Source organism: Pipistrellus hanaki (genome assembly GCF_964339955.1).
Source record: "Pipistrellus hanaki genome assembly, chromosome: 9".
Classification (NCBI taxonomy): domain Eukaryota; kingdom Metazoa; phylum Chordata; class Mammalia; order Chiroptera; family Vespertilionidae; genus Pipistrellus; species Pipistrellus hanaki.
In genome coordinates this window covers 9,597,037-9,608,962 of record NC_140511.1, presented here as the reverse complement: position 1 = coordinate 9,608,962, position 11,926 = coordinate 9,597,037, and the positions used below count along the sequence as shown (strand labels likewise).

At 58.6% G+C, this 11,926-nt stretch overlaps 1 protein-coding gene across 2 annotated transcripts in view; it reads right to left on the bottom strand.

Annotated features, from left to right (window-relative positions):
• Positions 1-2,204: 2,204 nt before the first annotated feature.
• The window catches only part of SIK3 (SIK family kinase 3), a 235,529-nt gene continuing 225,807 nt past the window's right edge, over positions 2,205-11,926 (bottom strand). For both annotated transcript variants that reach the window (XM_084895559.1, XM_084895558.1), the window contains 4 exons: positions 7,018-7,181; positions 6,133-6,265; positions 5,247-5,408; positions 2,205-3,997 (listed from right to left, as the gene is read on the bottom strand). In XM_084895559.1, coding sequence (XP_084751685.1) covers positions 5,260-5,408; positions 6,133-6,265; positions 7,018-7,181 — 446 coding nt within the window. In that variant the 3' untranslated portion in view covers positions 2,205-3,997; positions 5,247-5,259. The remainder of the gene's footprint in view (positions 3,998-5,246; positions 5,409-6,132; positions 6,266-7,017; positions 7,182-11,926) is intronic.

Below are 11,926 nucleotides of genomic sequence, written 5' to 3'. Positions count from 1 at the left end.
GAACCCCAGCGTTGGCACTTTCTCCCCTTGCTCCCACTGACCACACATGCTCAGCCCAGAGCTTCAGGCAGCAGGAGTTGGGGGGAGGCAGGGACCCACTTTCTCCTGCAGACGCTGAGCTGTGGGATCTCTGTTCCGGGCTGGCCCAGCCCCAGAGGCCTGTGGGAGCCTCAGTGGACATTTCCTGGGCCCAGCCCAGCTCTCTGCCTGTTTGGAGAGCGGGAGGGAGGGCAGTCCCTGCTGGGTCAGCTCCAGGGAGGTGTCCGAGGGCAGAGGGTCACTTTCTGGGGGTAGAACTCATCCCAGCCAGCATATGGGCTCTCAGAAGCGTCAGGTTGGACTTCAAGCTGCTCGTCACTGTTTTTCCTCCTCTTTGGTTTGTTTCTGAAACGGGTATTATGGCTGAGCCAGGCTCTGGCATTCACACCGTCCCTCGTGGCCTTCCTGGTGACCTGAGCGGCCTGTGAGGCCAGCAGAGCTGCCAGGAGCGTCCTTCCAGCCATGAGGACGCGGTGCTGGCGGGAATGGGACTTAGGCCTGGCTTCCAGCCCTGACGGCTGCCTGACGGCCACCAGGCCCCCGCCCCCAGCCAGGCCCTCTCAGGATGCCGCCCCTGAGGCTCAGGAACTTGGTGGCCAGGGGGGAGATGCTCCATCTCACCGGAGTATTGGCTTAAGCCAGCCCCGCCCCGCGTGGCTCACACTTCGGAGAGAAAGGCATCTTTCTGGGTAGAGGCCGAGGGAAACATCCTGACAGGCTGGTGCATCTCAGACTCAGATCTGGGGGCCGGCCTCCGTCAGAGGCACCACGCGGCTCAGACCCGCTGCTTAGTGGGCACAGGACCAATCTGCGTACGTAGGCTTTGTGCTACCACACTCTCCCCCCACCTCAGGGGTCTGAGGGGCTGCTTCGGACGTGGGTCCCCAGTGGCTGGCCCTGGGCCCCCTGACTCATGTGGGGGTGCTGCCGTTAGCCAACTCCAGGAGTGGATTTTGCTCATTTCACAATTTATGTCCCAACGTTACACTGGTCAGTCTATGCTGCGAGGACTCTGTCCCCTGGCATGTAACAGACACTCAGCAAACATTTGCTCACTGGATGACATTGGCGCACTGAAGGAAGGGTCACAGGACAACAAAGGGTCATCTGAAGGAACAGGCCTGAGGGGGGCGGGGCCTCAGGAAGCTCCGAGCATCAGCCTGGATATGAACCGTCTGAACGGCTAACCTGAGAGCACGGGGGTCAGGATGGGGCCTGAGCAGGGGAGGGCGCCCCCGCCAATTGTTTCTATTTGGCAATCTTTTTGGTGACAGAGCCCCAATGTAACTTGCATTTGGCTGGTTACAATGCCCTGCTCAATGCCCAGGGCAGGACATTGTAACCAGCCAAATGCAAGATTCTCTCCGCCCCGCTGCCTCACGACGGCGGTGGTGACAGACTTTACCTGGGACCAGCAGGAGGGAGGGCTGGCTCAAGAAGTGGTGTCACGCCCTGGCCAGGTGGCTCAGTCATTGGAGCATCATCCCTTGCACCACAAGGTTGCAGGTTTGAGTCCCAGTCAGGGCACAGGTCCAGGTTGTGGGCTGGATCCTGGGTCCGGGCATCTACGGGAAGCCGCTGATGTTCCTCTCACATGGATGTTTCTCTCTCTCTTTCTCTTCTTCTCTCTCTGAAATCAATGAAAGAACCATGTCCTTGGATGAGGATTTAAAACAGTTTGTGAGATGCTGGAAGGCATCTGAGGAAGCCAGCTTCCCGAGGGGGTGTGGCCAGGCCCGGTGTTTCGGGAAGACCCCTCTGGAGAAGGCTTTCTGTTACAGATGGCCCCACTGCAACTTCCTGGTCTGCCAGGGACTCCAACGCCTCCCGCCTCAGTACCTTGTTCACCACCTTCAGCCAGCGGGGCCTTGCCGGGTGCTGCCGGCTCTGGCGAGTCCAGGTGTGTGTGTGTGGGGGGGGTGGGGGATGGCAGGGAAAGTCCCATGCTGCCCTAACCCTGGGCTGTTGGGCCACATCCTAACGGCCTGGCCTGGAGGCCCCAGCTTTTGAGGCCCTTAACCTCTCAAGGAATGTTCTCCACCTGATTCAGCAAACCCCAGCACGCCCTCGAGGGGCAGAGGCCATGCCAGGCGCAGGCAGATTCTCTGCCCCCACCGCCCGCAGCTCCCCACTAGACTCTGAACCATCAGGCAAACAGCATGTCACACGCGCTGGCGACCGGCTTTATTTTCACAGCCCCCGTGGCCCCGGCAGTCACTGAGCCGGGAGTGGTCTTACTGCGACTGGGGCCCGGAGCTTTTTAAATCCTTTTTCAGTTCAACAGAGACGAGAAAGAAAAAATACTTCTGACATTTCCCAAGAACAGAATTAAGAAAGTATATTAATATACATTCACCATATACTGCGCATATTGGTTACAATACAAAGCAATGATTTCTGAAAGTCTAGTTCGCAAGACGGCACGATGCGCAGGCTCACTGGCTTCCGTCTGGAGGGGGCCCGCTCTCGGTCAACCCAGTTCCGCACCAGGACGGGAGCAGTCGGGCACTGGCGTACCAGGAGCCGAGGAGCCAGGCGTTGCGGTCAGGGCCTCCTGCGGGCTCCTGCTGGTGGAGGTGGAGGGTGGCGGGGTCAGGGGAACAGGGGACCCATCCCGAGAAAGGCGCTGGCACAGCGGAGTCCAGGGGGCAGGGCCAGTGAGGACCAGCAGCACGGATCCTGTCGGAACCCTGGACGGCCAAGCCGGGCACCCGCTTTCTTCTGTGCAAATTCAGGGTGAAAGACGAGGAGGGGACTGGGGACCCTACTCTCCTTTTCCAGAAAAAAAGGGACCAAGAGTCCGAACATTTAACATCTCTTTCTTGCTGCGAGGATCAGCCGCCAGCACCTGAGACTTTGGTTTCTAACGGGAGGAAGGAAGGCAGTGACACAAACAGCAGCGGCAGCCGGCGCCCTCCGGGAGCAGTCCGCACAGGAAGCTGCTCACCGTGGCGCTGACACACGGTGAGCCAAAGGGCCAGGCCAGCTCAAACAGGACAGGATCTGGTTACACGTTTCTCTTAAACAAACGTTCCTTTGTTTTTATTTATTAATAATAATAACAATATCAACATTTATCAAAACAATTCCTACATGGTCAAGAATGAAGGTGGGGTGAGGATGCCAGGTGAAGGAGCAGGTCAGCGAGGCAGGGCCGGGGCAGCTCCTGTCCTGCCTGTGACAGGCGAGGGGCGTGTGTGTGGAACCACCCTTTGTACAGGAGCGCGAGCTGACACAGCACAGGGGCCGCGGCGGTTCCAGCCACGGGTGGAGCCAGCAGGAAGGGAAGGCACCAACCTTCCAGGTCACAAGAGGGGAACTGAGTCACACACCAGAGGCTCACCCGGACCCGGCACCCTCAGCGCCAGGCCCTCCCCGCCTCACGCGGACGTGCTGATACCAGCCTGGCCTGGTTTGTGGTGGATCCCAGCTGGAACGGTCTCCCCAGGTTCCAGGCCTGGGCTTCTGCTTTTGCCCTCTCCCTTCTCCGGCCACTAAGATTCCAGAGGGGGTACCCGATGGTGCGGCTCCTGCACAGAGCAATGTGGGGCCTGGGTCCCCTAGGCTCTGTCCTCTGTTCGCTCTTCTCTTTCAAAAATGAAAAAGAGAAAGAAAAGAGAAGCAAAAGTAAAAAGAGAAAATCACCTCCAAAAGAAACATACGAAAACCCAAACCAAAGGCAAACCAAACCACCAACTGAAATCCACCGAATACACTTTCACAAAAGGTGTGAACGTGATTTCCTGTTTATTTCCTGGGTGAGTGGATCATACAAGCAAACATGGCAAAAGGCCCTGGAACAAAATGTGCAAGTCCCGATTCACACCGGGAGCAGCACAGACAGAGCCAACGAGGAAGGAGCGAGCTCTGGGTGGAGGCGGGCGGCGCTGCTGCAGGATGCTGCTGGATGCTGTTGGGTTAGTCACACTCTACCCTCCATCCCGAGCTGCACACGGACCTGCAACAGAGCAGACAGACTGAATGTTCATGTGAGAACTTTTCAAAAATCCACCTGCAGTGTAAGCACCATTTTTTCCTTTTGTAATGCAAGTATCCGCAGGCTCCAGCTGCGGCACTGCCTCAAAGCCCCCTGGAGAGAACTCTGGCTGCCAGCCCTCCCGCCCCTTTGTCCATGAGACCTTGGTGGGTAGTAAGACCATTGAGCTCCTGGCCTGTCCTCTCCCTGAGCTTTAACTCCTGCTCTTATGTGTTTTAAATTCACCAGTGAAGAGGGGTCAGGCTGGGCCCCAATAAAAGCAGAATGCCAGGCCTGTTTCCTCTCTCCCCCCAGCCCCTTGGGGTGTGGCGCCAAGTGTGCCCTGTCATTTCCAGTCTTTTTTATTTTTATTATTTTTATTTTCAATCCTCACCTGAGGATATTTTCCCATTGATTTTTAGAGAGAGTGGAAGGGAAGGGGAGAGGCAGAGAGAGAAACATCGATGTGAGAGAGACACATGGATTGGGGCCTCCCGCATGCACCCAAACAGGGCTTGGGGACCAAGCCTGCAACTGAGATGCATGCCCTTGACTGGAATAGAGGACCCTTCAGTCCTCAGGCCGATGCTCTTTCCACTGAGCCAAGGGCATTTCCGGGTCTTCAACCATAAACATGCATCTGTTCAGTTTCGGGGTTACTGCTGACGGGCGTGTTGCCGTCCTATCAGAACCGCGGTGCAGCCCAGCCACACTGGTTAGCGCCGCGACCAGTGAAACAGGGACTGCTTCCCTTTCCCTGGAGCTCCTCAGGGGTCTGCCATTTCGGGGCTCTAATGGGGATTTGCGAGGCGGCCGAACAGCCATCGTGTCTTTTCTATCAGTTTCCAGAGAACCCACACTACCTGCCGTGTCCGGTGAGGCATGACCAGCCGCAGCTCACCTTCACACGGTCTCTGACCGCCTACTCCCTGCGGGGACCGCTCAGCGGAAACGCTGCGGCCGGAGGTGTTTTCCGGACGGAGCCCAGGACCACGTCATTACTGGCCCAAGTGCGCCGTCCTCCCACGCTCGCTCGCTTCTGGTCTCTGTGGAGCTGCTACAGCCCAACACTGACAGCACGCGTGTCTCTCCCCATCGTTACACACGGAACTCTGGCCCGCATCGCTCCTGTCCGCACCTACCCACACCCCGGAGGCCCAGCACACGCTCAGGGAGAGCAGGGCGGGTGCTGCGAGAGCGTCTCCTGGCCTGATGGGCGGGCCCTACGCACCGGGGGTTCCCGTTTACACGCCGGCCTGCTCCATGCTGAAGGAGACCTCGGGGTGCTTGTAGCTGAGCAGGATGTCTGTTATGCACGTGGATGGGTAGCAAGAGCTCAAATGCTGGCCGTCAGTCAGGTTCAGGTGCTCATGGCCTAGCCTCTCCCCACATCCTGAGGATCAGAAAGAACATGTGAGATTTGCAGGGCACCAGGGGATGTAGGGAGGAGGGGCGGGAAGGGGAGCAGGATGTAGGGAGATCTGAGCACCAGCCTAAACCCCAGCTCTCAGCAGCCCATGGTGGGCTCAGCGTCAGCAGCCTCCTGTCCTGTCCTGTCCTGTGCTGTCCTGTCCCCGAAGAGCCCTGTCCCCGCTGCCGTGTGGGGGAGGCAGAGCACTGCTCCTTCAGCGAGAGCCTCCTCTGTCGGGGAGACCCTGGTGCCGGGCGGGCGCTCTGCGCTCCGAGGACAGGGGGCTCACCGCACAGCCCAGGACACAGGCCAGTGCTCCTGCCTCAGGACGGAGCGGCAGGGCAGCCCGTAAAGGCGAGGCGGGACAGGCTGCAGGCCCGTCCACTCCAGCCTTTGTGTCTCTATGACCCCCATGCCCCGCCCCTCCCCGCCCAGGCTGGCTGCTTCTAGGAGCAGCAGGCACACTCCTTCACACACAGCGCCTGCTGCCAGACCGGAAGAGCCGCTGTGGAAGGAGCGCCCCGACAGAATCAGACAGGGATGTGGCCCCGCGCTCAGCCAGAGACACGCTCCTCTCTCCACTGGCTCGGGAGTAGGCGTGGGGCGTGGGAAGGGCATCGTGTCCAGAACCCTCGGGGCACCAGGAGCCCAGTGCAGAAGAGGGGGCAGTCATGGGCAGACGGCACCACCTGTGCCAGCTCCGTACCTTCATCCTCCCGGGCCAGGAGCTGCTGGCTCCCCGAGAGCGAGGCCTGGCTGAGGACGGCATCGGACATGCGGGCAGAACTCAGCGCTTTCCCGGCCACGAGGCTCATCCCGGGCAGGTCGTCCAGCTGCACCTGCAGGAGCGACAGCAGAGGAGTAAGAACGCCGCACACAGTGGCCCTCAGCGCCCCCCCGCCCAGCAGCACCCCACAGCCTGTCCTCTGAGCGCCATCGGGGGAAGCTATAGCAGCGACCCTGGGGAGGGATCTACATGGCCTTCCCAAACCAGGTGTGGCCTATCACCACCACCACCACCACAGCCACCGCCACTGCCACCGTTACCGTCACCACCACCACAGCCGCCACCACAGCCACCACCACCACCGCCACCACCACCGCCACCGCCACCGCCACCGCCACCGCAGCCGCCACCGCCACCAGTGCCGCAAGTCTGGCTCAGGACAGCGCTGTCCACAGCTGCACGGAGGCGGACGTGCAGCACCGGCGCCAGCCACAGGGCCACCGAGCCCCCAGGGGGCTGCAGTGATGGAGGAACCACATCTGACTACACGCTGTGTGCGCTGCCTGGGGAGCCAGCCTCGGGGAGCCAGGGCGCCGTGGCGGCCAGCAAGCCAGCCAGGAGCCGTGGGCTCATTGCTGGGCCCGAGTCTGGCCTGTTCGGGGAGAAGTTTAATAACCAAGACCAGCTACTGATTCCTCAGCAGGACGCTGGAATGCAGATGCTGCTGGGTTAAGGGCTGGCTGGTGGGGATTCAGAGACCAGCTTCCCGGGTGCAGAGGTGGCCTCTGGGCGGAAGCAGAGGACGGCTGCGCCCACAGGACTAAGTTCTGCTTTCGAGTTGGCAGCGGTTGGGGACCAACTCACATAGGCATCGTCGCTGTTCTGGATCGTGTGGTGTCTCTGCAGCGTCCGGGGCCTGTGGTGCTCGCTGCCCGAGGGGCGCGCTGGGTACCCCAGCCCATCGTGCTCTGGCAGCTCCATGGCGTTCCCCGGAGAGCTTCCCTCCATGCAGCTCCCCAGGACGGATTCTGAGGAGACAGAGCGAGGCAGGGTCAGCAGGCCTGGCGTTCCCCGGCACTGGAACGCCTGTCATACGTCCTGCGGGCTCCTGAGGGCCACGTGCACTGCCGGCTCTCCTCGCTGGGCCTGGCGCTGGGAGGAGCCGGGGCAGCCTTCCCACGGGGCCTCGTACGGAGGGCTCACCGAGGAGAAAACCCACACACTGACGTCCGGGCACATGGACGTCATTTCTCTTGACAGTGCTGCTCTCAAACCGAGCTGCACGTCAGAGCATCCCTGGAGCCTCCAGGACCTCTCTCCGGGAGCAGGGCCGTTCAGTGGGCGCCTTCTCCCCTTCGCGTGGCTGACTCCCCCCAGTGCACACCCCGTCCTCTCCTCTGCTTCTCAAACTGCCACTCCTAGCCCTTCGATCGCTCCTCCACTTCTTCCACTCCTATCCCTGATCTGCACTCACTGTGCAGTGCCATCCGTCTTCACAGCTCCGACGACGGCACTGCCTCTGCGCTGGGAGCGCTGATGCTCCTCCAGGCACCGGAGCCACAGCTCCAACCACTTCCTGGACAGCCACCAACTCCTCACGCTTCCATGTCTAAGCCCAGGCTCAGCGGCCCCCCAGCCAGCTCCCCTTTCAGAGGTCTGTGTGCTGCCTGTTTTCCTCATCTGGGTGAGCGCTCTGCTTTCTCACTCCTCCTCCACAGCGACGGGAGGCTGAGGGGCTGCCTCTGCAGCTTGGCCAGGCGGCCCCTTTCTTCCCAAACACTGCTTCCTTCGGAGCCCTCCTGCCTGTGTTCCGAGGACAGCCTCTCAGCCGCCCTCTGCCACTACCCTACAGATGCCTCTCTAAAGGGCGGCCAGACACCGCTTTTCATGCCCCGGGCCTACCTCCCAGCGAGCACGCTGCTCCCCTCACTCCACTCGGGTCACACGGCTCCACCTCACACTCCCCGCTCGTCACAACTCCACGCACTTGTCCTGCCGCTCCCCTCCCTGGAATGCTGGTTCTCCCATTTCCACCCCTGCCATCCACATCAACCGCCCTCCTCGCTAGTCTGTCTCAGATGCTGGCATCTCTCTGAAACCTCCCCTTTCAAACAGAGGAGACCTTCCCTGCCTTTACGTGTCAGAGACTGCTAACCAGGGTGACCCTGAACGGCTCAGCTGTGACTTGCTCAGTCACGAAGTCCGTAAGTCCTCTGAGGACAAGAACCGCCTCACACCCGGGAGCCCCTGGGCTCCGCACCCGTCCCCCCCCTCCTCGGCTGGCATTCATAAACGCTCGCTTAACCTGGTTACGGTCCCATCAGGTCACAGACCTGAAGAGCTGGGACGTGGAGAGGAAGAGGAGGGCAGAAGGCATGTTCCTTCGGGTCCAGGGATGCGCAAGGACAGCACCAGGGCCAGGGAAGGGGCCGGCCCTCCTGGTGGCACTCGTGGCTCCGTCCTAAGGGTCTGGCGCTGGAGCTTGTTTGGATGCTTAGTAGTTTTCTTTGGGGTAAAGCTCTTGGCATGGATGGCCTAGCTCCTGAAGAGCTGGACCCTGGCAAGAGCAGGTTTTAAAAAGTTTTAAATAGGAAGCAGCCCTAATGCTATCTGTACCATTGCAACTAATGAAAGTGAGACGTCCTGCTGAGGCCGGGTGAAGGGCCAGCTCTCTATACTGGAGTGGTCTATGGCCATCAGGCAGGCCTGGGCCCAGGGGCTCAGGGAGAATGAGGCGGGAGGGAGGGGAGCTGACTGACATGCACGTGGATGGTAACACAAAAGATTCTGGACAAAAATGGGAGTAGGGCGAGATTCTCAATCACCAGAGGTGAGAACAAGCGAGACACCTGTGGAGTTCTGAGAGCAGAGAGGTCCGAGGAATAGCCAGAAGCCAGCTCTCTCGCTACTGAAAGCGCAAAGCCAGCAGAGGAAGATGCAGCAGCCTCCACCAGGACTCGCTCTGTGCGGTCAGCTCCCCATCGCCCCACCAGCCCAGTTCCTCAGTGGGCACAGCTCACGTGCTGGCCTCAGGGCCAAACAAAAACCACGGGCAGGAAGTGGTACAGCGATGGCTTGTGGAGCGAGGAACTGGCTCTCTGGTCTGTCCTGCCAAGAAGCAACAGACAGCTGCTTCTTCCTTTTCAAGATAGTTTTGTTTTTTTGTTAATCCTCACCAAAGACATTTGTTTCATTGGTTTTTAGAGAGAGTGGAAGTAGGGGGGGGGGGGGAGAAGAAGTAGGGAGAGAGGAGGGGAAACGTTGATGGGAGACACAACCATCAGTTGCCTCCTACATGCACCCCTACTAGGGCTGGGGATCGAACCTGCAACCCAGGTACATGCCCTTGACTGGGAACTGACCCTCATGACCCTTTGGTTCTTGGCCCAACTCCCTAACCACTGAGCACACCAGCCAGAATTCAAACTATTTTCTTATGCCTGTATTACTGTCTTCGAGCTAGCAGCATCCATTCAATTCCTCAGAGTTCTTTTTTCTGAAATATAGAATTGAATGCAAATCTCATCCATTGCAGCGCCTCCTCCCCACAATGACAAACACAGGAGCTCTCCTTTAAAGATCGTGGAAGGCTCCTTGTCAAACACGAGGACATGTGTAAGCTCTGCTTCCTGATATTCAGCCCTTCCCCCCCCCGTCGCGCCCCCCCACCACTCCTCCAGGGGCCTTAGTGTTTGTCTGTCTGACGTGTTTGCTAAGTCTCCCCTCTCCCCCCTCCCTTTTTTAGAATTTATTTTTATTCCTGAAAATGAGGTTTCTAGAAACCCAGGCAAGCACCCTCCAGTTGGCCCTGCCTTTGGAAGATCGCCTGGACCCTTACCTCCTCGTCTGCTGTCTTCCTAGCCTTCCGGTCTGGTGCCAACATACCTGAGTGCCACTGAGACAGAACTGGTGCCTGGCGAAGCAGGCGACGAGCCTTCCTGACTCCCCCCCAGAGCTCATGAGCACCGGCCCTGGGCCCGGAAGCTGGGCCCTGAGGGCGGGCTCAGCCTGCTGTCTGTACCCCGTCTCACTCCCCAGGCAGGAAGTGCGGGCCGGGGACGCTGTGCAGACGGGGGTTACTCACACGTTTCAGAACGCTAGTTCCGAGGGGAAAGGGCTTACTGGGCCAGCTGACAAAAACAAAGGAACTGATGTATCACAGAAACCTACTTCTACAATTATGGAGACAATTTCCCCACATATAAGTGAACAAATGAGTTACTGGAACTTTAATTTCCAGAGAAGGAGCTTCTGGTTTAGGAGAGACAAACAAAAGTAAAAACTAGATGAAACCGGAGTTGGGTGACAAACCAGGGTGCTGTCTGCTCGAGTTTCAATCTAACCCACAGGTGGCGGTCCGGAAGGCCTGGCATCTACTGCCTGGCAGGGATGCCTGGATGGTGTGCAGTGGAAGGCGGGAAGGCATGAAGGAGAGATCAGGCGAGGGAATCAGAAAACTGAAAGTCAGGATCTAGCTCCATCACCAGCAGAATGGACAAGACTGAGTAGGCTATTTACTCTCTCATAATTTCAGCTTCTCTCTCTCACACATGACAGACAGTTGTTTGGGGCTCAGAAGAGATCACATGTGAAAGGGTTATCACTTTACGCAGGACCACCCAGTAGGGTACAACTTCCGGTGAGAGCGTGTCTAGTCCTGCGTCTACAGGTCCTCTGATATCCCAGGAGACCCGCTGAGCAGTTGGGCGGGGGAGCACGGCGCACAGAGTGACCCACTGACCAAGAGACTCGTGATTCAGGCTCAAAGCATTGGCATCCTTTATGCCAACTCAGCACCGAGAGGAGCTGTCAAGCTCACCAAAGGATCTAAATACTGGGCAAGAGGCCGTCTGAGAGCAGCACTCTCAGGTGTTGGCCCGAGGAGCTGCGAGCACAGGGGAGACGCGCACGCACGGACACGGCACACACGCCCGCTCAGGGCTCCCTCAGCTTGCACAGGCTACTGACCGTCCTGACTCACTCACTGGTTGTGAGAAAAGAGGAATGGCATGTCTGCATGTCCTGAAAGGATCCGAGGAAGCCATGTATGGACACTTCGAGGCTGGCCGGGCAGAAGAGAATGTGGTTTCCTCCAAGTTCGAGTTGGTAAGCACATTGTGTGACGTACTGTACTGTTTGTTTCTTTGCAAAGGAAAGAAAAAAATCAAGTATAGAAGATAAGCCTATATTCTATCTCTGGAGAGCAGTTAGGGAGACTATGGGCAGCATGGGGCATTCAAACCAGCCTTCCGCCCACTGCCTGCTTGGTGCTCTGGCAGCGCCTGGCTTCACACTGACCGGCAGCAAGCAGGCACGGAGGAAGCAGGTGCCCATAAATACTGATAGGAGGGCATTTAATTTTCCTCGACTGCCCAGGGGTCCCTGTTCACCTACATTTCAGACTTATTTTAGAAAGGTCACCCTCGATCTGCTTTATTAAAATCCTGGTATAGTCATGCATTGCTGAACAACAGGAATACATTCTGAGAAGCCTGTCGGTAGGTGATTTTGTCGTGGGAATGAGTGCACTTACACCAACCTAGACTGCACGCCTCCTATACACCTGGGTGTCTGGTGCCACCTGCTGCTCTGAGGCTGCCCCTGCCCAGCGTGTTACTGGACTGGGTTTGTAACGCTCTGTGTGAGCGATGCCCTAACTGGGCAAAGGGGGTTTTTCGGCTCCACCGTCATGTCAGTGGGCCGCCGCTGACCGAAACGCCATCATGTGGCACGTGCCTGACTGTGCGCCGCTGACAGCTCGCTCGGTGGCACT